At 38.5% G+C, this 26,941-nt stretch overlaps 1 protein-coding gene across 2 annotated transcripts in view; it reads left to right on the forward strand.

Annotated features, from left to right (window-relative positions):
- Positions 1–23,701, forward strand: part of LOC126200033 (uncharacterized) — a 50,796-nt gene extending 27,095 nt beyond the window's left edge. For both annotated transcript variants that reach the window (XM_049936674.1, XM_049936673.1), the window contains exon 4: positions 14,022–23,701. In XM_049936674.1, the coding sequence (XP_049792631.1) occupies positions 14,022–15,122 (1,101 nt within the window). In that variant the 3' untranslated portion in view covers positions 15,123–23,701. The remainder of the gene's footprint in view (positions 1–14,021) is intronic.
- The last annotated feature ends 3,240 nt before the right edge of the window (positions 23,702–26,941 follow it).

A 26,941-nucleotide genomic window follows, 5' to 3' on the forward strand; every position in this document is an offset into this window, starting at 1 on the left:
TGGCCGACAGCCCCACACTCTACTTCATCTTCTGCGGCCTCCCACCTCCCGGCCGCGGTTGCCGTCCCTTGGCCGGTTCACCGCCGACGACCTCGTCTGGGTACGGGGATATGGCAGGCGGCCAAAATGGAGCCCGGGCCGCATCTTAAGACACCATGGCAGACGCCTGTATGAAATCCAGACGGACACAGGTGTTGCAGTGCGTCATTCGGACCAGCTTCGGCCTCGGGTGCCAGCAACACCTGTTCCGAATGCCGCCACACCACCCTTGACTCTCCCTGATGCTCGGGATCTTGGCACATCTCCATACTCACAACGCCGCCCTCTACCCGTCATCGCAATGCCAGCACCAGAACGGATGCCACCAGACGACGTGCCCATGCGGGAACCGGAGGACCAACCAGTGTCAGAGTACATCTACTCGCCTCCTCCTCCAACCGACGCTGACGCATCGCCCATGTCTCCTGTCATATCAACTGGACTTGCCGCAACGGGCAGATTGGTGCGTGGGGCCCCAGCAGATTCGACCCCTACGTCTCCTGTCATCTCGACCCGTTATCATCGGGGACACTTCCGTCCGTACGGGAAGCCGCCTCCTCGAGACTTTACGTCGAGTCACACAACGCCTATGGACGTCAGCCATCCCCAGGACACATCCATCAAGACCAGTGCAACAATTTCAAAGGGGGGAAAAGTGTTGTGACTCGCCGATCATTTAAAGTGCCGCCGCGCAAATACGCACGTCCTCTACGTGCGGCGCTGTCTGCCTGCCAGCCATGCAGCAGCGGCGCCACCTAAGCAGCCAGCCGAGCAGCGGCCACTAGACTGAGACTCAGTGCTTATCGGAACGCTAACGTGTTCACATGTCAACTTACTCTGTGACATATATGTGTTGTAGTGTCGTTTCTAAATATACTTGTTAAACTAGAAGTTCTAACAGATAATAATGTCTGCAGTGACTCTTATCACTGATAGCCTTTCACCTCTTTCTTTTATTTCCATCATTGGTTCTTTGATGCATAGATAGGAGAGTAGGGACAGAAATCCCTATCATATGCCCTTTTTAATCTGAGTATTTTGTTCTTGATCTTCCATTCTTATGGTGTCCTCTTGGTTTTGTGCATACTATGTATGAACGGTATTGTATATGTGGATGCAAGCCTTTAACCTATCATCATAAATTTACCGTAATATATTCAGACACATTCAGATAGCAGCGAAGTTGGTATTACAATTAGACTTTGCAACAAAGTAAAGTAATAATCGTTCTTGCTTTTAAAGACTCAAGATTTAAAAAATGCTATTTGTCAAATCATCATTTGTATAAGTTGTGTATGAGAACTTCATAACCTTTATTGACTGGGGAGTTGGATCCTAAGAAGCAAGAAGGCATTTGCTTGTTATGAGAGGCGTAACTATAACTTTTGATATATTTCCCCAAGAACAAACAGATAGCTAGTTAGATACTTGTGTGTACTTTAAGATTTTCCCAGTGTGTGATATGCTCTAATAACAAATGAGAATATGATGGGATAAAGTATCTAAAACAGCCATTTTCAAAGCAAAAATTGTGAAATGTTATTTTAAGACAAGGAGGTTTACTTGTCAAAATATCTGTGGTTTTTGACATACTTCTGGGCTTCAACTGAAAGCCAGTATGGTGCCTCGCAACTTTGTACCGAAGGGAGATGGTGAGCATGTGGTGTAGGTGGCATTCTGCCAGCTAATTGGTTAACATTCAAACGCACATTCAGAATATCGTGTCTAATAATGTTCCTAATAGTTCTCTCCTTATTTCTGGAGTGTATTTTATTTTTTGAGCTCATTACAAGAGTTTGCTTTTTTAATGAAAGTGACAAAATTCTGCAATAATGGTGTTAGCTGATTTTCATGTCCACACTATTACTGGTTCTCTGAATTACGAGTGGTAACCCACTCCTTATCCTTGCTCCTGTTCAATTATAGCATTATTTGTTTTAGGGGCAAACAAGGCTCAAAGGGGAGACGTTTTAATAAATAATCAAAAGTTTCCAGCAACACCATCTGCTTCATAAATTTCTGCTCAGTTTTCTTCTTGTAATTACTCTCCTAACTCTGATCAAGTCATTGTTTATGACTCAGCAATAAAAGTTTTTTTTTCTTTGATCTTTGTTTTTAATATTCGTCCATTATGGTCCCAAAGCTGCACTCGACAACTCTGTGTTATTGCCAGTCTTTGGTAAAGCCTCCACAAACAGTGATTCTAGTTGATTCTGCATATCCATATTAAAATTGTTTATGGCGGCTTTATGAAGCCTGATATACTCCCTGCTGGTGGCATGTAGATTGTCAGTACAACAAGCTTGTGTGTTCCCTACCCACTGTTGTGGCATAGCATTTAACAATTTGTTCAATACATCATTCGTTAACCAGAAAGACCTGGGACTTAACAACATTTTTTGCATATAAGCCACTCTGCTTTTCTTCTTATTGATTTTGCAGAGCTATTATATGAACTTATATTCATGAATGTGAATCTGATCTTCACTGGAAATCTGTCGTAAATTCCGTCTATCCTTTCATTTGTGTCTAGTATGAAAACAAAGGAAAGGCAACCACTCAACTATAGTGGATCAATGCATGGACCACAGTAATGCATAACATGAAACTGCATTCACACTAGCTTTCGAGTGCTAGCTCTTTTTCCAGCAATAGTACACACAATTTATATGTTGTTCCATACAAGAAACTCCATTATTGTTACATATTTCATTTGTTTGAATGGATATATTTAGTTCTTCCATTTTGTTTATGAAGCTTCTGTTGTTTCAGTTATTTTTTTCATGTCCTTGATTTTACCCAAGCTGCTGTAGTTTGTTGGTCTAGTAGCTGTGTCAACTGGAGCTATATTTTGGGTGAACTTGCTATAAAAAGACTAGTGAACACATTGGAAACCAGTGGTATGTGATGGACTGGCTGCTAGTGGTAGTTAGCTGTGTGAGTAGTCTCTCATGAGAATCATTTAGATGCAAACCATGCCATGTATGATGCAACTGTGAAAGAGGTGATGCATCAGTCAGGACCATGTCAGGTGTTAGAACTCACCTTTATCAGAACCAACCAGATTATAGCTGAAAAGGTTCGTAGCAAACAGTTCCAATCATAATCTCACGAAAACTCATATTATTTGATTTTGTATAAGGAAACATGACCTGCTAGCACCAGAAATATTAATAGTCAAATAGAAAATGAAACATCACATGTAAAATACCTTATTATCCAATAACAGGGTAAGATGGAATCAACACAAAAATAAATTAATCAAGAAGCCATGTTCAGAATGTTTACCTCTTAGAAGTATATGTCACTGGGCTGTGTTATTTTGTATATTTTCACTTCTTGTTACCATATGGAATTTTCTTCTGGGAAAGTGCACCAAAGGTAATTAAAGTATTTATTTGCAGGGGCAGGCAGTAAGAATATTATGTAAAATATATAAATAAATGTCTTGCAGAGGCTGTTTTTAAAGGATCTTGGAATTCTTACCCAGTCCTTTTACTCCTTAATGGTTTTTGTTACTGACAGTAAAAATCAGTTTCAGGTGAACAATGATATTCCAATTGCAGTACCATACAAACAAATAAATTCCATGTAGCCTCTGCCTCTTTGTCTAAGATTCAGAGTGGAATTTGTACCTGGTGCAAGGCGTTCAGCAATCCATCTAAATTGCATGTACAATCTTAGTCTGCTTTCAGCATAATTCAAGAGGTTTTTTTTTTCTGTATGTCTTGCCAGAACCATTTTAAATTAATTACTCTGTGGTAGCAGCAGCAATCAGTGTATTTTGAACAGTCTGGGTATTGTTGAATTGGTTCAGAATTGTGGTGACCGGAGTAATGTACACTATGCTCTTCACATGTACCTGCAAAAGTATACCTACAAGTAGTAAATCAACTGGTTGAGTTATAAAGTATTCCATGTTTGGCACCAGTAGCAATTTTAATATAAAAAAACCTGTGAAGTTTTGTTCCCTTACTATATGAGCTGATTGTGCATCAGATACTGTCCTCAATACCTACAGGGTGTTTCAAAAATGACCGGTATATTTGAAACGGCAATACAAACTAAACGAGCAGCGATAGAAATACACCGTTTGTTGCAATATGCTTGGGACAACAGTACATTTTCAGGCAGACAAACTTTCGAAATTACAGTAGTTACAATTGTCAACAACAGATGGCGCTGCGGTCTGGGAAACTCTGTAGTACGATATTTTCCACATATCCACCATGCGTAGCAATAATATGGCGTAGTCTCTGAATGAAATTACCCGAAACCTTTGACAACGTGTCTGGCGGAATGGCTTCACATGCAGATGAAATGTACTGCTTCAGCTGTTCAATTGTTTCTGGATTCTGGCGGTACACCTGGTCTTTCAAGTGTCCCCACAGAAAGAAGTCACAGGGGTTCATGTCTGGCGAATAGGGAGGCCAATCCACGCCGCCTCCTGTATGTTTCGGATAGCCCAAAGCAATCACACGATCATCGAAATATTCATTCAGGAAATTAAAGACGTCGGCCATGCGATGTGGCCGGGCACCATCTTGCATAAACCACGAGGTGTTCGCAGTGTCGTCTAAGGCAGTTTGTACCGCCACAAATTCACGAATGTCCAGATAGCGTGATGCAGTAATCATTTCGGATCTGAAAAATGGGCCAATGATTCCTTTGGAAGAAATGGCGGCCCAGACCAGTACTTTTTGAGGATGCAGGGACGATGGGACTGCAACATGGGGCTTTTCGGTTCCCCATATGCGCCAGCTCTGTTTATTGACGAAGCCGTCCAGGTAAAAATAAGCTTCGTCAGTAAACCAAATGCTGCCCACATGCATATCGCCGTCATCAATCCTGTGCACTATATCGTTAGCGAATGTCTCTCGTGCAGCAATGGTAGCGGCGCTGAGAGGTTGCCGCGTTTGAATTTTGTATGGATAGAGGTGTAAACTCGGGCGCATGAGACGATACGTGGACGTTGGCGTCATTTGGACCGCAGCTGCAACACGGCGAACGGAAAACCGTGGCTGCTGTTGGATCACCTGCTGCACTAGCTGCGCGTTGCCGTCTGTGGTTGCCGTACGCGGTCACCCTACCTTCTAGCACGTTCATCCATCACGTTCCCAGTCCGTTGAAATTTTTCAAACAGATCCTGTATTGTATCGCTTTTCGGTCCTTTGGTTACATTAAACCTCCGTTGAAAACTTCGTCGTGTTGCAACAACACTGTGTTCTAGGCGGTGGAATTCCAACACCAGAAAAATCCTCTGTTCTAAGGAATAAACCATGTTGTCCACAGCACACTTGCACGTTGTGAACAGAACAGCACACGCTTACAGCAGAAAGACGACGTACAGAATGGCGCACCCACAGACTGCGTTGTCGTCTATATCTTTCACATCACTTGCAGCGCCATCTGTTGTTGAAAATTGTAACTACTGTAATTTCGAAAGTTTGTCTGCCTGAAAATGTACTGTTGTCCCAAGCATATTGCAACAAACGGTGTATTTCTATCGCTGCTCGTTTAGTTTTTATTGCCGTTTCAAATATACCGGTCATTTTTTAAACACCCTGTACTTTCTGATCTTGGTGTCTTCTGTTGAGGTATTTCATTAAAACAAGGGGGAAGTGATAAAGAAAATGTCATTATTTGACTCAACATTGTAAAAATAAACAGATTCAGTGTGTACTTACAGTGTGTCTCAAATGGGGCAGAGCCTACTAGCAGTACAGTGAGCCAAATCATATTTGCAAATCCTCTGTGGACTGACACATATCCCCATCTCCCCGCTACTGAATGTATACTATGAGGGCGAGGCAACTGAAAACAAGACAGGTAGAAAAAAGTAAATCAACAGTTAATTATTTCGAAAGTAATTGCCAAAACTGTCAATACATTTAACCCAGTGTGAGGTAAGACAGTCAGTTCCTTCAGGGAAAAATGTTGGCAGTTGCCTACTCTGACAGTCACATCCCCACAGTTCAGATAATCGAAATGATGAAATTCAAGTTCCAGCAATAACACTTCTTTGTCTGAACTACCAGACATGTAAATGTAAATCATTAAACATTGGGAAATGGTGCTCTAGAATAACTGTTTCAAAGCTGGTTTCTTGCATCAATTAAAAAATAACAGTAATACTCATCTGGATTATTTGATGAAAATCATGGCTCAGCTTCTTGTCCAATACATGATGGGATATTATTTTGCTAGAGGCCCAGGTTTTACAGGTTTCCAAAAAGATATTAATTTGTTCAAAATAAATAATCATAGTATATCATCAGATTTGATGCATCCAACAGTTCGCTACTCACCAGTAACGTATAAAAGACTGGATATGGCAGGTCACTCTCAAAATAAACTCTGGTTTTGAGATTGACAGATTTGCATTTTTTCTTATAACTGATGAATCACAAAAGTTAACATTTATGTTACTTGTAGTTTTGATGATAGTCAGTTCGATGAGATGAATTTCTCTTCATCTTACATAAAAACATGTTCCAGTTCATCTTTACCACCACGGTTCTCTCCCGTGACTCTTATCACGGTTTGCTATGTGAAACTAAACAGAGACATCACTGCCCATTGAAGCAAAGAACCAGTGATGTTTTTTCCCCAGTGAGCCTGACTTCAGGTTTACCAAGAAAATGTGTAAGGTGTAAACAAATTTTAAAGAAAGATCTTAAACATAACTTTATAAAGAAGTTTTGTGACTGAATAATGCTAAATGCATAAATACTTGGCAGATACTGATGAAAGAAACAGTTGGAATATTACAGGATAATTAATACTTTTACAAGTAATAAATTGAAAGAAATGGTTTTCCAAATTAACACAGAAAAAATATAAAAAGAAGGAAGGAATTTCAAATAAATGTCTTCAGACAACAGATTGATCTCAAAAACTTCCTTCATGAACGAACGATATGCAGCTTTCGAAGAAACATCTAGTGAGAAAAGAATGGAATCAGGGAGTTCATCAAACAGAAAATGTCATCTGGTATTGAACAGAAGTATCAGTAGTACAAATTTGCTATACTACAGGACCATGATTGTACTTGGGATGAACCTCTTCATCTGAAGCAAATCAATGGCCACAAATGTCTTTCTTCAGGGTTCCAAAAATATGGAAATGGGGAGATATTGGGACTATATGGAGGATGTGTAAGAGTGTCCAAGTGAAACTTCTGCAGCATAGTCAAAACAACAGGTATGCCAGCTCCTGAAAAGTCTTTGACTGCAAGGGCCCACTGCTCATCGACTTTCTGGAACACGGTGTCACAATTAACACACAGCAGTATATGGACACTTCGCAAAAATTGAAGTGTGCTGTCAAAGCAAAATGCCCATGAAAGTTGACACATGGCATCATTCTGTGCAGGATACTACCTACCCACTTGTTATCTAGGTTGATTCTGCTACATCGTAGAAGTTTTGCAGGGAAGCCCTGAAACATTTTTCATACAGTCCCCATCTCTTACCACGTGATTTTCATTTTTTAGGAGCCTGGAGAAAGATGTGGGTGGTCATCAATTTTCTTCAGATGGAGAAATGCACACCTGTGTACAACAACGGTTCTGTAGGCAAGTGCAAACATTATTCCAGGAAGCCCTTGACCATTTTGTCTCATTGCGGGATAAATGTGTTAACAGTTATGGTGATTACTTTCAAAATAATAAACTTGTTATGTACTTTTTCCATCTGACTCATTTCTATTTGACTACCTTGGTGCTAATTGCAGCTAAAAAATAGTGATCCCATTGTGTCCGCCAAAAGAGAAACACAAAGAGTAACTGAAACTATTGTAAATAAATCTAGTCATATCAATATGGTGAAAGCCTTTCAAGACATATTGGCTTTCACTTTATTTCTTGTAGAACATTATCCCTTAGTGTGTAGTTCTTTTTCTGTAAGTATACAGATTTTTTATGGTGTGCCACTATCGGAGCACGCTATTTAACAACAACTCTTTAATGTTCTGAACAGAAACAAACTTCCATTTCAGATAGAAATCAGATTACCAATAAGAATTTTTGGTTTGATTGTGGATTTCTTAATGCAACATTAAGAGTGTGAAATTCCATAATCGTACAGTGTAGCTATTCGTACAGTCATTGCTATTTAACCTACAGCACTGTATTAGATGTTTGGTAAATTTTAGTTTCCTTTATTCTGGAAAAATTGTATAAAGAATATGACCACTGATCATCCACGCTCAGGAGACCTGTCTGTGCGCCGTATGTTTTGACTATTACGGACAGTAACTTTGCTGTGTTTACAGGTGAACAGTGTTTGCAACATTAATTCTAGGGTACAACCATGCCACACTGATGTGTAATTACTCCTGTTGAACAGCTTCAGCTGTTTGAACAGGGTCACATTGTGGACTGGCAGGAAGCTGGAAGGATATATTGATGAATTGCTGCTCTTGTTGAACACAATGTATCCATGGTGTGGCACTGCTTTCAACAGTAGTTTATGGAACACTGCCACACCTATAGACCAGGTTCTGGATGTCTGTGTAGTATAGACACACATTGTGTGAGCCACAGTGACCAACCAAATATCACCTAGGGATGAAATCTGGCCACATGTTTCACCTAACTGTGTCGTCAGAGATCACTGGGAACTGTCTGCTTGCAGCAGGATTAAGATCACCTGTGCCCTGGACACGTTACTGCTGTCACCAGGGCAATGCCCAGCATGGATAAACTCTAGTGCCATGCAAGACTCGACTGGAGGGAGGAATGATGCTCTATTGTCTTCAGCGATGGGAGCAGGTTCTGTCTGTGAGTGAATGAGGAACATACATGTGTATGACTTGGATACGGTGAACTGTGTACCGGAGCACATTCATGCACAACACAGAGGTACCATCCCAGCCTTCATGTTGTGATGAGGCATCAGTTACAACATACAGTCACATTTCGTGTTTCTGCAGGGTAAAGTAACCAATGCCTGCTAGATTGCACAGGCTGTTATTCACATGCTACTGCCATTTCTTTGGAGGAAAGATGGTCTGCTTTTTTTAGCATGAAATGCACAACCACATACAGCTGCTGTGTCACAATGTGCTCTTTGTGGTGTACAACTACTGCCGTGATCATCAAGCTTATAAGATATCTCTTGTCAGTTGAACATGTATGGGATATGATAATGCGGGAACTTAATAGTTCTCCAGTGCCTGCAGAAACAATTGTCACATTGCAACAAGAGGTGCAAGCTGCTTTGGACAGTGTATCACCTATTGTTGCCTACAGAGTGGTTACACTGTGTATTGACCCAACTGTTTGAACTCACTTTAGTGTGACATATTTCAATTGGTCTGAATGTATCATATTTGTTGTCATCTTCAGTTCGAAGACTGGTTTGATGCAGCTCTCCATGCTACTCTATCCTGTGTGAGCCTCATCATCTCCAAATAACAACTGCAACTTATGTCCTTCCAAATCTGCTTATTGTGTTATCTCTTGGTCTCCCTCTACAATTTTTACCCCACACACTTCTCCCCAGTACTAAATTAGTGATACTGGAATGTGTCCCTGTCAGCTGATCCCTTCTTCTAATTAGGTTGTGCCACAAATTTCTTTTGTCGTCAGTTCTATTCAGTACCTCCTTATTAGTTACATGATCTACCCACCTAACCTTCACCATCCTCCTGTAACACCACATTTCAAAAGTTTGTTTCTCTTTTTGTCTAAACTTTTTGTCATTCATGTTTCACTCCATACAAATGCTTTCAGATAAGATCTAACCCTTAAATCTGTATTCAGTGTCAACAAGTTTGTTTTCTTCAGAAACAATTTCATGCCGTTGCCAGTCTACATTTTATATCCTCTCTACTTTGGCCATCATCTGTTATTCTGCTGCCCAAATAACAAAACTTGTCTGCTATTTTAAGTGTCTCGTTTCCTATTCTAATTCCCTCGGCATTGCCTGATTTAATTCGAGTGCATTCCATTCTTCTTTCATTGTTTTTGTTTATGTTCATTTTATGTCCTCCTCTAAAACACTGTCTATTCTGTTCAACTGCTCTTCCAAGTCCTCTGCTGTCTTTGACAGAATTACAGTCATCAGCTACCCTCAATTTTTTATTTCTCCTCCCTGAACTTTAATACCTACTCCAAATATTTCTTTGGTTTCCTTTACTGCTTGCACACTGTAGAGACTGAATAACGTCAGGGATAAGCTACAACTCTGTTTCATTCCCTTCTCGACCACTGCATCTGTTTCATGGTCCTCGACTGTTATAACTGCCGTCTAGCTACTGTACAAGTTGTAAATTGCCTTTTGCCCCCTGTATTTACCCCAACTACCTTCAGAACTTCAAATAGAGTATTCCAGTCAACATTGTCAAAAGCTTTCTCTAAGTCCACAAATGCTATAAACATAGGTTTGCCTTTCCTTAACCTACTTTCTCTAAGTCCACAAATGCTATAAACATAGGTTTGCCTTTCCTTAACGTACTTTCTAAGGTAAGTCGTGTTCCAACATTTCTCTGGAATCCAAACTGATCTTCTACCAGTTTTTCCAGTCTTCTATAAAGAATTCATGTTAGTATTTTGCTACCATGATTTATTAAACTAATAGTTCAGTAATATTCACACTGTCAGCACCTGCTCTGCTTGGAATCGGAATTATTACATTCTTCTTGAAGTCTGAGGGTATTTTTCCTTTCTAATACATCATGGAAGAATTTGTCATGGTAGGTTCTCCCAAGGCTGTTAGTTGTTCTGACAGAATGTTGTCTACTCCAGGGGCCTTATTTCAACTTACATCTTTCAGAGCACTATCAAATTTTTGAAGTATCATATCTCCCATATCATCACCATCTACATCCTCTTCCATTTCTGTAATATTGCCTTCAAGTACATCTCCCTCATATAGACCCTCTATATACTCCTCCCAACTTCTGCCTTTCAGCTTTTGCTTCTTTGCTTAGGACTGGTTTTCCATTCAAGCTCTTGATGTCCATACGTCTGAGTCTCTTTTCTCCAAAGACCTCTTTAATTTTCTTACTTGTAGTATCTGTCTTTCCTAGTGTTACATGCTTCTAAATTCTTATATTTACCCTCTAGCCATTTCTGCTTAGCTGCTTTGACCTTCCTGTCAATCTCATTTTTTAGACATTTGCATTCTTTTTTGCTAGCTTCATTTGCTGCATTTCTTCTTTCATCAATTAAATCCTATACCTCCTGTGTTACTCAAGGATTTCTGTTTGGCCTTATTTTTTTCTGATTTGATCCTCCGCTGTCTTCACTATCTTATCTCTCAAAGCTATCCATTTGTCTTCTACTGTATTCCTATCTCCTGTCCTAGTTAACCGTTGCCTAATACTACCTCTGGAACTCTCAACAACCTCTGGTTCTTTCAGCCCATCTCCATAATTTCCTACCTTTTTACAGTTTCTTTAGCTGTAATCTAAAATTCACAACCAATAAATTGTGGTTAGAAGTAACATGTGCCCTGGAAACATCTTCCAATTTAAAACTTGGTTCTGAAATCCCTGTCTTACCATTACATAACCAAATCCGAAACCTGGTGTTTCCAAGTCTCTTCCATGTGTACAGCCTTCTTTCATGATTCTTAGACCAAGTGTTCGCTTTGATTAAATAATGCTCTGTGCAAAATTCTACCAGGTAGCTTCCTCTTTTCTTCCTTTCCCCAGTCGATATTCACCTACAATTTTTTCCTTCACTTCCCTTTCCTTCTCTCGATTTCCAGTCTGCAGTCACAATTAAATTTTTGTCTCCCTTAACTGTCTGAATAATTTCTCTTACCTCATCAAACTTTTTTTCGATCTCTTCTTCATCTGTGGAGCTAGTTAGCATATAAACTTGTACTACTGTGGTGGGTGTTGGCCTTGTGTATGTCTTGGCTACAATAATGTGTCCATTATTCTGTTAATTGTAGCTTACTCACTTTACTTATAACTCTGTATGCACGTGACCTAGAAGTGCTGTTCCTCCTGCCACCATACTTCTCTAAACACATCAGATGAATTCGCAATTATGAATAATGACTGCGATCAGCCATAGAATGGAATAACAACAATGAAAATTTGTGCCAGACTGGGACTCGAACGCTGATTTCCTGCTTATCATGAACGGTTGCGTTACCATTGTTGTCATTCCATTCTACAGCTTATGGTAGTCATTATTTGCAATTGCGAATTCATCTGATGTGTTTAGTAATGGCTGTGCTTGCCGCAGTGCATCGTCATCAAAATAACACTGGCTTTGCAGTATCATATTTATCTGCCAGTACCGGGCATGCAACTTTCAAACACATCTGATCAGTATGGGAATACACATAATGGATGCGTGTGTACAGATTGTAGACGTATGGTTGATGACATAAGGAAATTTGGGTCTGGCCATGAGTCGTGCATGGATAGCCAAATGGTAAGGCAACTGCTCGTAATAAGTGGGAAATCTGGGTTTGAGTCCCAGTCTGGCACAAATTTTCATTGTCATCATTCCATTCTACAGCTGATTGTAGTCATTATTCGCAATTGCGAATTCACCTGATGTATTCAGTAACAGCTGTGGTCGCCGCAGTGTATCATCATCAGAAGAACACCGGCACTGCAATATCATATACTTCACTAATTCCCACTATATCTAATTTCAACATATTCATCTCCATTTTTAAATTTTCTAACTTATTAAAGGATATAACATTCCGCACTCCAATTTGCAGAACACCAATTTCTTTCTCCTGATTCGACATCCTCCTCAGTAGTCCCCACCAGGAGATCCGAATGTGGGACTATTTTACCTCCAGAATATTTTACTGAAGAGGATGCCATCTTCATGCCATTGTGAAAAATTACGATTGTAGTTTCACCTGGAATTCAGCTGTTCACAATACCAGCACAGCAAGGTCGTTTTGGTTGATGTTACATGTTATAAGGCCAGATCAGTCAATCATCCAGACTGTTGCCCCTGCAACAACTGGAAAGTCTGCTGCCCCTGTTCAGAAACCTCACATATACTCCTACTACAATAAACTACCTGCCACCTCACTTGTCAGTAAAATGACCTTGTTCTTGAGGGTGTTGCATTTCTTTTTACTGGCAGTGTACAGTCATATTTCTATTTTTCTAAATAATATTAGTGGAGTACTTTCATGTGATTTAATTGCAGTACTTATGTATAAATTGATTTCTTACTATTAAGACTTAAGCATCAGTGCTGTGCTGCCTTACATACAAAATATCATCATGCAATAAAATTACTAAATCTGTGAAGTAAACAATTACTATTAAAAACAGTCTTGATCACAATTTATTTAACAAGGTGACCGGTTTTGGCCACCACTGTGGTCATCTTCAGACCTACAAGTTGTATACAAAGCTCTAATTAGAGGGCTACATACATTAAAGAAAATACATAAAGTTATAAAGCTATAAAACGTTGAATTACCATTGAGTAGGAACCTTTTTCTGTTGGAGAATCACTACTGGAGAAACCAGTGCACGTCTTACTATATATAATGGAGGCTCCACCCACTTCTGATTGCATGATGTCATTACTAACCAATGAGTTATAAGTTGAATTACAATTTAAAATTTCTTAGTTAAATGAACATTGTCAAGAATTAGAAATAAATACACACTAAACTTAGCTTATTAAACAGCTATTGTCAATTAAGAAGCGTTAAGAATATTTAAATATGTAGGAAAAGTAAACATTTGTAGTGGTTCACTAGTTCACAAGCCATTCCTTGATGAAGACTCTCATTGTTTGCAAACGTTATACGTGGATATTTAAAACAATTTTAATGTATCATTTATTTTCAGTCTGAGTTGCTCTTTTTTCTTTTAAATATCAGTACAGTTGCTGTTCTCTCGTGCAGAATATGTTGGTTATAGTACGGGTGAGAAACCCTGCTCTTTGTGATGAATAATATGTGCTTGCATTATTCTGTGCCTGTGTATAATAGAAAGTTGTCAATTTTGAATTCATTTGTTAATTTGTTCAACAGGATCGTGATGGTCTCATTGAAGTAATGCTGGATTTTGTTGAGGCTATGAATCCAGACATTAGGTTCAAACGGCAGTTCTCTGTACTGAAGGACAGAGATCTGACTGGAGAACTGAAAGACATTTGGCTGGCAGTACATATGATGAGAGAGCGGGAGAGAATGGAAGGTGTGAAAGGACGTGATGTTGTAGGACCTGAGGGTGAATGGTTGCAGGTTGCATACGAGACAGAAGTGACATTAACTGAAGATAACCCAGGTGCAACCATAGAATCAGCTGTACATTCTCGAGAGAATCCCACAAGAGATACTCTTGCAGCTGAACAAGTTTCCAACGAAGAATGGTTGTATGTTTCTCGTGAAACTGAATGTGCAAGTGGAAGACATTTGGAGGCTGCATCATCAACATATGTGAGCAAGTCAAGACACAGAGATGCTGACAAAAATATTAGTAACTCTCCACCACCCAAAGTAAAACAAATAGAAAATTGTCATACTGGAATGAATGAAAAATTGACTGACTGTTTCTCAGGTGTTGATGCCACACGGCAGGTGCCCAACAGTTCAAGAACTACTGTGTGTAACTCATCCGAATCTCAGGGCTCGCACCATACATCGAATGTTGTTCCTCAGAATACACATCAGGGCTTAAGCAATAAGAAATCTGAGTTTGAAGTGTCAGCGGCCAATGCTCACAGTTACAAACCTAATGAATCTCCAGCAAATGTAATTCACCTTGATCATGATTATAATTTAGTTAAGCCTTTTAAAGTGGAAGATCGTAATGAGAAAAGATCTTGTAAGAATGGGCAGAAGCGTGATCATCTGGTACATGAAAAAAAGAAAAGTTCAACAGATAAGGTGCCACTATCTGAGCGTGGTGATTCAGATAAACATAAAATATGTGCAAAAACTGCAGATGGAAGTGCTAGTCACCATACACAGTCAGATACTACTGAGAAGTTGTGTTCAGGGAACCCCACAGACTGTAGTTCTGTTATTAAATCTAAAATTTCAAAACATGAATCACCTCCAAACACAGAAAGAAATGAACATTCAAAAGAGAATTTGTGTACGGGTACAGTGACTGTTTCAGTTCCATAGTTGAAATTAAGACAGAAAGTTTCATAGTTGGCAGTATGATACAATTGCCTTTTTTTTAATCAGTATTTGTGCTTTAGAAGAATATCACCAGACAAATATGAAACCTACGTGTTGTTAGAGCTGTGCTTTTTGTAATTATGTACATAAAATTTTAAATTTATATGTATTTGGTTTTGAAATAATGTTTACAGGTGAGTGGTAACATGTTTATAAACTTTCTAATTAGTCAAAGTGCTGATCTACACCTGTTGTTGGTATTCCGGTGTCTATGACAGCATTTATTCATTAATACTATTCAGAAGATAAAATAGGAATAATCCATGCTGAATCCTACCTTCCAGTTTTAATGACAATTAAGTTCATGTTAGTGGAAAAATAGATCATCTAGCAGTTAGTGTGTCAACATTATTTACACCATCACATTCACAATACCAGCAGATGAAGGTATGATATTGTAGCTGTTACTAGCTCTTAAGTGTAATGTTGCACTGTCATTAGTATGTTGTTCAGTTATAAATTTCATCAAGGAGGAATTATATTATCAAATGTGCTTGGTTCCGATATAAATGATGAACTTTGTCATCAAATGTGTGATAAATCACTCTGATGGCAGGTTATGCAGAACAGTATTGTGCAGTAACATGATTTGTATTCTGTGAACAGAAACCTGATACTGACAGTGAATTGTGCTTGTTTCATAGAGAATTGTTAATACAGGCTGCATTAGAGGGAAGACTGTGTAACTGTTTGTTTCTTGACTTAAGCTTAGCTGGAGAAATTTTGTTACTACAGTGGTAATAAAAATTCAGTTATGTTATTCATTCTGGTAATACAGAAGACAGTCCCATTTTTGGGAAAAGATGGCCCTCTTGACGCTCACAAATTAATTTTTGCTGTCATTACGGGAGATTTTATTAACTTGAACAGAGCATAGGATGGATGGCTATTATTCAAGATGTTATATTATTTGAGCATTTTTATTGTTTTTCCAGGACTTTAGAATTGATCAGTAGTTGGTTTTCATGAAAATGGGTAATGGTGCTTCATATTTGTGGCTGTTGTAAGATTAGGCTTTGATGCCCCATTGATGTGTGATAATTGAGGGTGGAGAAATTTGAGGGGCAAGGGTGAATTGATCTCGGTACACAGATTACATGAAAAGAAATAGTTTCTGATGTACTCCAGTTGGTCATGTGATCTGAAACTGATGATTATAATTTGTCTGATATTGACAAAAACTAATATTGTTACTTTAGATGATAACATGTTGACTGATGGGAATATAAAATCTTTGAGCCACAGATACTGTCTGAACACCAGTCCACTTTATTCTCTCTTTGGTAAGATATAGCATGAAGATTCCATCTCTAACAGTAGGTAAAATATATAACTTGATAACCATAGTCTAAGACTTGTGGGTGCTTCTTGTCATGACGCATCAGATGTGGCATAATGCTATGGCATATTCTCTCACATGTAAACACTGTATTCCAATTTGGAAAGTTTAGATATTTGTGTGCAGTTAAAATAGACGTTAGTGTCACAATACATTCGGGTTTCTGAAACACTGAGAAGTAATAGAGGTGTGAATCTTTTTTACCCACTGTGAGGTGTACATACACTATGTGGGCAGACTGTGTCAAGTTAAAATGAGAGGAATAGAGAGTAGCTACATTAAGTTGGAAGCTGAAGTGAGACCATGACATGTGGTTGAGTGCTTCAGTTGGTAAGAGCACTGCTTGTGATACACACACATCAGGGTTAAGATTTACATAGCATGCTGTTTTTAACTGCTCACATTCTGTATGTGGCTTAGCAATTTGGATGTTAAGGGTATTACTTAGATTTCCTGTATGTTGAAATTGATGGCTATGCAGAGATTTCACCATGTTTAGTTTACGAAAAAAGTAAAATCAAAGATGTGCTTGGATGTACCTTAGCATATGTAAGAGAGGTACACAACTGCTCATTGAGAGTTGTTTGACTGTCTCTGGCATCTCTGAGTCTTTAATGTAGCGTACTGAAATAAAGTTAGTATTAACTTGATTTTTCATCACAGGATTAATATGCATAAAAACTACAGTTTTATGTGGAGTTCAAAATATTTTGATGTTGTGTTCTGCATTATGTTACAGAGTTCGTAAAAGCATTGTAGGATGTGAGAGTCCTGTTTCCACAAATATTTGGCAAAAGCTGAAACTGTGGTGAACTGAGTAATCCAGAGACGTACTTTTTATAGGATGTGCTTGTTAAATTGCCACACATAAGTGAGCCTTACAAAACAATTCAGTGCATCAGCTTATCACTGGCTACTCTCCATTTCCCCTAAACTCCTTAGGGGATCTTCCTTTATTGGCCTGGGGCTGTCAACTGCAGGGAGATTCTGTGGTGAAGTCACTCTCTCCACTATATCCATTTTTCTCAAGCTGCCGGGTGTGGAAATGGGCAGTCTGTGGCAAACTGAAGCTTTTTGTAGATGTGTGAAGTTCACTAGGGTGACACAATTAGAAGAGTCTTGTGCAGGTTCAAGATTAATTTGAATACACAGTTGTAACTTGTCATATATGACCTATTCAAAATTCCCACTACCAAGAGTAAAATAATTCCATCAGCCTTAATTTCATCATTAAAGGTATACAGGCACAGTTGTTTTTTCCTAAATTCTTTGAAGTGTACAAAGTAATAACGTGTTTGGTTGCCACCATTAGCAATTCATTACTGTGTATGTGTTTTGATTGCCCCCAACTAAATTTAAATCTTATGTAGATTGTTATTTCATACGTTTTTAATTACTGGAGAGAGTGGCAAATTAGTGCAGACTTGTGATCCCAGACAATTGTTAAACTGAGTTAAGAGTACATGTCACAAGAAAATGTTAGGAACTGAAATAGTATTACTATCCAGTTGAAACCAATGGAAAACTTCGGGTGCCTCAGCCAATACTAGTACTGAGCTGTGTAAAATTACAGTCTTTACAGAGATGATATGAGTGAAATAGTGTATCTGTGCTGACTGTTCTCAACTACTAGTCTTCCCTTATACCCTCCCCTTATACCAGCACACCTCACAAGCACATGTATTTGGCATTTCAGGTTATTGTCAAAGGAAGTCTTAGAATCTGAGTGTTAGATGAATTGCTTTTAGACCACTTTTGTTCAGTAATTGGGGCAATAATTTTTATGAGACATCTTTGTGTGAAGAGGGATGATTATGTTATGGGAATTTGTTCAGTTTCTGCATCCGATATAGTCCTTGAATTGATAAGAACTTTTATTATTGAACTGTTTTATTAACATTTATGGAAAGATTTTGTTGTTACAATATTGCTTAATATTTCTATGGTAGATTATGAATTTGTCCTGTTGCTACTGTGTCTGTTTGTGTGTGTGTTTTCTTTCAATAACTCATATTTTTGGTTCCCTTCAAAATATCCGTTATTTTTTTATGATGGTTGCTCTTACCTCCCCCCCCCCCCCCCCAACCTCCACCACAAGCACCTTGAAAGTGTATCCTCCTCGTAATTTACTAAGAAGCTAATGTATTAAAATAATTGACCACATAGTGTGGTTCATATTAAGAGCAAACTTTTTTTTTTGCCCTCTTGTTTCGCAGCATCCAAGAGTATGAACATCGTTATTATTTGTAATAATAATTTTGAGTTCTTTAAACGTTACTGCTTTTAGATGTTGCTTAAACTCTACATTACCATTCTCATTTCATCCTTTCTTCCAAATATCAACATTGCTAATACTAAAAATAAATCTTATTGTGCCTACGAAATGATATGATATCCTGTTACATCCCACATTAGCCCTGCTGCCATTTACAAGTTCTGAGTATGCCAATACATGTTCAGTCACTATCCAGTTTTGTAACATGTATATCTACTTTGTGCTGATGTTCATCATGCTGCACCCACAATAAGGAAGAAAACATTCTCTGTTTTGCCTGCCACTTCACTCGCCATTCTCATTTATCATTTAAAGCTTATCGGTTTTCATCTGTAATCTTAAACATGACTCCCCCTCCCGCAATGCAAAGATATCATCTGCAGCCAGATCACCTCTACTTTTAATGATTTTTTATTTATTTTAAAATTTTGTACACTAGGTATTAGTATTTCCCCTCTGTTTCATCCTTTCTTTTAGGATTGGGACTATTCACAATGGATTTACCAGTATAGTAGTGTTGTTTATAGTAATGAAAATTTTGCTCTTCAGCAAAAAGTTCTGAAATAACTCTCCTTCAGATACTGATGATGTATGTTCAAGTCATTTTTGTATCATTCATTTCCAATATCTTATGAGAGAAGAGGGTTTGTATTATTTACAGATAGAGCCAAAATTTGTCAGGAAGATTTTTTCTCACGTATTGTGGGACAGTAACCCACTGTGAAGAAGAATAAGAAATTACTGAAAGACTACATTAAATAGAAGTAACAGCAGATTTCTGTTGGATTTCATTTCTTTGTTCCCTTGAATGAGTAGTTAGTAGTTTTATAAGTAGATAAATGAGTGTGTATAATGCTAACTTTCTGGATTTTCTGAACAGCCCCCACTGCATGATATGTTGAAGTGATTCAGGTGTGTCACTTTGTTTGATTCCACAGTATTGAATATCTCCAATATGTTATCAGTTGGCTGACTTGTGTTCAAGGAGTATAACTAGGTATGCACATTCACACTGTCGTCAATCTGCGAGCTTTCTCCATAGTGGAGAGTTCTTATGTTACATTAAATATATGTCAGTAACCATAATGTGTTGTGGTGATTACACTTGTAGACAGCAGTTTCAGTCCTCTGATCATCTTACCTTCTCTGTTGAAGTCAAACAGTGTCTAGACCTAAATTCGATGTGAATACTGTTCATCTTAGTGTAACCAGTTTTTCTTCAGGAGCTTATTATTTGATTTATTCATCAGTTGATATGTTTGGAGCCAGAAAAGCATGAATATTTTTACTTTGCATTAGTAAAAACTGTTGTATGCTGTGAAGTTTTATTTTCCTATGTGTTAAGCATTGAAGTGGATTTTTAGGAAGCAGCCCTATTTACTGTATCCCTTGTAGGGGGAATCTGAATGGAGCCATTTCTTCCTATAAGGCCCTAAAGGCAATGTGTATGCCCAATTTGTATTGATGTATAATGAGCAGATGTGTAACAAATGGTGACAATAACAGAACATACATCGGAACTATTCGAGTTGACATCTCATTTTTTAACATAATACATAAAGAATCTAGGAATGCTGGACATTTAATAAAGTGTGAAACAATAGGTAGAGATTAACTTCTTGTAATATCTGTGTCTTGTAATATCTGTGTGCAGCCTGTGTAATATGTTTAAAGGGCATCATTTTCTGCTTATGGCTGTAGAAGTTTGTATTATGGTATTACTGTTTCAGCATTATGGCATTGTCATGTATCCATAAAGTGTAAAATGATGTCTTTTAAATAGGTAGAAAGCTAGTAGATGCATGCTATTGTAGAATAAATTTAAAATATTTTTCCTCTCGTCATTAATATAGTTATTCCTCTCCTGAAAGATTTGTTTATGTACCCACACAGTACTTTATACTTTCATTGTTAAATCTTGTTGTTCATCGATTCCAGTTTGTAATTTCAAAACTTTATCCAGCTCAATAACAGTTTAATTTGAAATGTGACAATTTAGACATCTTTCCACATTGGTTATAAGTTTGGATTGTTTTACAGCTGAGTGATATGTAAAATATCTAAGTGAATGGGAACTTTGTTTATTGCATTGTATCATACCCTGGAAAATAAACATAAATAAGTTACTTTTTAAATTAGAGATAAGTCTCCAAAATGTTTACTTGACACAACTAGATGTTAATGTTTGTTAAAAATCTTAAATGTTTGAAGTGTCTTAAAGTCACAAGAGTTTAGAAGTGTGTCTAGACATTGTGAAATTACTGGAGGAATATTTTGCAGTTCTCATTTGAGTTTGAGGAATAATTTTCTGATAGGTACAAGAAAATTGCCTTTTTAAACTTCTCTTACTCAATTACCACAGCATAAAACATGATTTTTGTTGCCGATTGGGAATTTAAACACTTTTGTGGACTCTGGGAAGCTCTTGTATGATTCCTTAAGATAGCTTTTCATCATATCATTAATTGAGTGTTAATATGTCTGCATTCATCAACATTAAAATAACAAAGGGATTTTGAATGGCAGTGTGCTTGATACAGTTTGATCAGTTCCAGAGATTTATGCTGGTTGTGCAAATTATTGGAAACTGTTTGCAAATAACCATTATTTCCACAACTTAAATGATGTCATTTTGAATTTTTGTGAAGCCAGTCCCACCAACAAAAGGCAATTATAACACAATACTGGCCAATCTGAAAGCTAATATATAGTTCAAGATAATTGTTTTCATATTAGCTGATCATCTGGAGTCATTATTAGAGTAAGTTATAGTATTAAGTTATATATCTTAGAATTGCTGAATGTGTTAGCCTTATTATAAATGTAAATAGTCTTGTGAATGTTAAATAGCTTTGAAGGAGTAATGTAGCACTCAGTAGATCTGTCTCACTGTTACCTTATTAGAATTTTCTGTGCAGAAATGATGATGATGCCATTTGATATACTCTGATCTCAGTGTGAAGTAACAACTTGTATATTTACTTTACTAGCTATGAGTAAGTTCAGTGAACAAAACAGGCCTTATTTTAGTTTCCACTGTTTTGCTTTCCTAAGGGGGAGCTTGGTACTTGCCAGATAAATAGTTATTGACTTTAAGAACATTTGAAAGTTTCTATAAGATGATGTATAATGTTTCAGTGAAAATGTGACAGGTGTTTACGTTGAAGATATGGTAGTTGGCTTTCTCCTGGTTTTTTATGAACTTCGTATGAATTTTTGCTTTGTAATGATTTTACTTGACATGTGTTGTTGTAACAGAGTTCTGTAAACCAACAACTGTGCTAGAACTATTGGATTTTTTAAAAAAATATGTATATAATACTCAGTATTTGTAAGTTCTATATTTTTGAATTTTTTTCATGTTAGACTAGTATGCTGTATTGCATTGGAGTTGCAATGTGATTGGGCAATAACGTCCTGTGCTTGTTTCGGAAACATAATTCGTTGCATGCACTGCAGAATTTTTTTAAGGCTAGTGATCCACAGTGACATGGTAGATGCAAATTTACAATTTGTAATGATCTCACAAATTCGTATGATTTGGTGAATAAAAATATTAAACTTTTGTATTAATTAAATTGAGTAGTAAAACTCCTTCCTAATTATGTACTGTAGAACATGTGATATTATTGTAATCATTTTACTTTGCACATGTCATGTTATTTTTAATGAGATTGTTGTTTTATTTTTGTTGAAAAATAATTGAACTCGCAATATGTTAGACTAGTGTTGATATTGCTTTTCTTAAACCATTTGTTGAAACATTAACAGTTTGCACTTAATTTTCTTTGTTTTATAAGAAACAAATCTTTTATTGTTCACATCTGATAAGGCGCTATGTGAAAGATTTAATAGTGCTTACATGTTAAACTGATGTTCCATCCCATTAGTGCCTAACTTGGGAGGATCTCTTAAGTGATTGATATCTAATCACAAGATTTTTATCACCTCCTTCATCTGTCAGCTTAAGTGGGATTCCATTGAGCTGTACATTTTGTGTCATTAACATTTGCTGGCTTGCCTTTGTGTAACATCAATACTGCCATAATGACTTAAAATAAGACTCTTGCTCAAACTAATTGTGAGAGTCACTTTTTTATCGGTGCCAGTATATGTTGACTGGAAATTAACAAATTGCAGGGGTGGTCCACAGATTTCTGGCAAATGTCTCTTCAGCTACACTACATCCATTGTTTCAAATTAATATAGTTCAAAGGTCTTCAGGTTTCAATTTTGTGTTGTACTGAACATTTGAGAGACTATCTGTGTTATTTAATTTATTTTGCAGTATTCCACCTTTCTAACGTAGCATTATTTTTTTGTGCCTTTGCCAACTATTGTATTTACATTTACTTTCTCAGTTGCTCATTTCTCTATAGCTAATTGTCTTATGGTAATTAATGTAGCTTCTGACTGTTCAGATTTTTAGATCACTCTGTCATTCCTAACTTGTTCTGTTCAAAATGTCATGTTTGACCTGAAGTTCTGAGTGACTATCCAACTATTCTCTTTTGTCATTGTAAAGGCACTTTCCTCCAATGCTTTTTCTCTTTTTAAACAGTCAAATCCACCTCAGGATTTAAAGATCATGAATTTATAAGCAGCTTTTTATTTGTTGGTCTACTGTCTGGTATGAAAACTTCATTCTGTGATATCTCTTGAAATGTGTTTCTGTATTTACCTTTTTATAGTTTTTTGTCATTCCATTTTTATTTTTCTCAACATTGTAGTCACATAAACATTCCATCACACACACACACACACACACACACAGTTTTGTAATTTTTTTTCTTTTTTTTCTCCTTGTTCATAACCAATAGCTGTTAAGAAAAGAAAATTCATTTTCTACTTTTTTGTCCTCTGTAGGTGGATTGTATTTGTTAGCTGCTTAACCCATTTTTGTCTCATGGAAAGCTTTTATTCAAAATTGAAATAAATGCAGTAAACCTTTTTAATTTTCTTAAACTGTGTACTAGTTCTTTTTCTACATCCCAAAAAAAAAAAAATCAAAAGCGGCAGTAACATGATATTTCATAGTGTAATGGAAGATGTATATACATGGTGGTAAGCCCAAAAAACAAACACAATTTGGAAAATTGGTGCCGGTGTGTTTCTGTGTTCACTTCAGTTTTACCTTTACCAACTTTTTATTCATACTTGTGTGTGTTATTGGTGCCCATTAGCTTCTTTTGCACACTTCATTGGTACAAATTTGCATGGGCATGTTGGAAGAGCAATGTGTGAACATGGTGCTCTCTTCATTCAGGAAGCCATGATATTCTCCTCTACTGGTCATGCTGTTTGAAACTTGTAATTTTTTTCTTTTTCTTGACTGGTGTAGGTGAACATTAGACAATTCTGATAATTGGCTACAGTAGTAATGGAGGACCTGTGCATTGTCAGTAAAACATTTATGAGTGTAAGGGCCTGTGTTCATTTGTTTGAAGACTTCACTTGCAGTTTGAAGTAATCTGGGAACTTGACATTGTTTGTTTTTGGGGTTTGAATATTTGCATTCTTTCTTAGTACACAGTGTTCTTATTCTCACTGTTCCTATGTTAATTTCCTGCTTTACATTTAATACACTGAAATTTCAACTACACTGGGGTTCTTCCATGATTTTGTGCGCAGCACTGATGGGGCTGAGCTATTGCAGCCCATTCTTCTTTCCCTGGCTCATTTCCTTCGCCCTGCCTTCTCTCCCTATTCTCACTCCTTCCCCATTGCCCCCTCCTTCTCCTCTCTTGGTGTTCTGATTTATATCAACCTGGCTATCTGCCTGATCCACCTGGTTCCCTGTATTGCTTACAATTTTGTTCCTTCTGCCTGTTCTTTCATCCTTATTGACATTTAGGTCCTTGCTTGAGGTTTGACCTCCACTTCTAAATATTCTGTTTTAAGTGTGAGCCTTTTGGGGAAGAACTCCCTCCCTAGCATCTACTGCGTGGATTCTTCTCCCCCCTTCCTTCCCCTTTCCCTTCCCCACTGTAGCCCCATCCTCCCTACTAGGTCGCAGCATGTGCAGCCAGCCCACGTTGTGGGGCTGTTATGTACCCATCTAACTGAGGCCCCTGACAACACAGGGATCACACTACTGATACCTGAGCTGTTCCCTTCCCATGTATGCGAAGGAGTGATTGCTTGTCTTCTTGGAGCATCGGAATTCCCGGCAACAGCAGCTGTGCCAGGAGGCCCTTGCTGTGGCTGGATGGTGCCCATGGGGAGCCCCTGATTGGAGTGGGTGGTATCAGGGCAGATGCTTGGTGCATGGAGCATCTCAAGCTGCAGAAATCTGGCCATTCGCAAGTGACCGTCTCTTTGAATGGTGAAGGATCATGGAATGCTGCTTTGTATGAGCCGGCAGCCTTCCCTTCACTGGCTGCACCACGGAAGGAGAGCCAGGCTTGCTGTCTTGGTATGAAACACTTTCCCCGTTACATTGCCTGTTCTAGGATGGACGGGGACACATTCACCGCCACAAAGCCATTGTATTTTGTGGAGAATTTTGTTGAAAAATGTGGTGAAGTGGAGTTTCTTAGTAAGATGCAGTTGGGCTCTCTGTTGGTCAAAGCTTCTTCTGCCATCCAGTGTGCAACTCTTCATTTTTGTGATCATCTTGGCAATGTCCCAATACTCCTCAGCAGTTTCTGAATGTGGTCCAGGGAGTGATTTTTCATAGGGACCTCATCCTGCAAACTGATGAGGAACTCCGGGCTTTTATGGAGTGACACAGCATTCATTTTGTTCGATGTGTGCACAAGGAAAACCACACCAATACCGGCTTTCAAGGGGGGATACCCTCTCAGAGAAGGTCAAGGTTATGTGCTATAGATGTGGCGTGAAGCTGTACTTCCCTCCACCTATGCGGTGCTTTCGGTGCTTGCGTTTTGGGCATGTCTTCCTGCTGTACAGTAGACCCTTTGCGTGGTGACTGTGGCCACCCACTCCATGAGGGAAGCCCCTGTGTTCTGCTACCTGTGTGTGTAAATTGCGCTGACCGCCACTCCCCTTTCTTGCCGGATTGCACGGCTTAAAAGAGAGAAAAAGAAGATACAAGAATACAAGTCCCTGGATTGCCTGTTTTTTGCTGAGACTCGCCAAAAGTTTGAGAGACTATATTAAGCAGAATAAAAAGGAAGGCTGGGTGCACAATGTTTCCTCCCTGGAGATGTATGCCTGTTTATGACTGTTTTGGTCCAAGCTCCGTAGACTTCTGGGCCGCCTATGACAATCCGCTGTCCAGCATCTTATCCTCCAAGGTGCTCTGTGCACTGATCCATTGGTGCTTGCAGAACACCTTGCGACATACTTTGTAATGGCATTATCGACATCCTCTTCTTATCCTGCTGCCTTTCTCCAGTAGAAACACTGAGTTGAACAGACCCCCCTGTGTTTAAACCCTAACATGCTGAGCCCTGTAATGAACCTTTCACCAAACGGGAATTCTTGCAGGCTCTTACCTTTTCACGAGACACAGCCACAGGCCCAGATTCCATCCACAACCAGATGATCCAACAGGACGTTCTGCAGAGGCAGTGTCTTCAACCGCATTTGGTTCACGGGTGCTTTCCCATCACAATGGCAAGACAGTATCATTATTTCCATCCTCAAGCCCGAGAAGAACCCAATGTCTCTGGACAGCTACCGCCCAGTTAGCCTGACGAATGTACTTTGCAAACTACTGGAGAAGATGTTTAGCTTCAAATTATGTTGGGTACTCTAATCTCAGGGCCTTTTGTCCCCGTTTCAGTGTGGCTTCTGGGCATGACGAGCTTCAACTGACCATTTAGTCAGATTGGAAACAGCAATCTGACAGGCTTTTACTAACTGCCAGACCCTTGTCACATGTCCTACATAAGGCATATGACATGACTTGTCACCATCATATGACTGGGGCTTCCATGGCCCCCTTCCGATTTTTATCCACAAGTTTTTATCTCACTGGCTCTTCCAGGTTTGAGTTGGTGCTTCACTCAATGCCCCTCAGATTCAGGAGAACGGTATCCCACAGGGTTCTGTGCTAAGTGTCCCACTCTTCCTCATAGCCATCAATGGGCTTGTAACCTCTTGTTGGGCCTGTGGTTACCCCAATGTTGTACGTCGATGATTTTTGCATCTGGTGCAGCTCCTACTCAGTAGCATTTGCTG

The sequence above is a fragment of the Schistocerca nitens genome, chromosome 1 (genome assembly GCF_023898315.1).
Source record: "Schistocerca nitens isolate TAMUIC-IGC-003100 chromosome 1, iqSchNite1.1, whole genome shotgun sequence".
Taxonomy (NCBI): Eukaryota; Metazoa; Arthropoda; class Insecta; order Orthoptera; family Acrididae; genus Schistocerca; species Schistocerca nitens.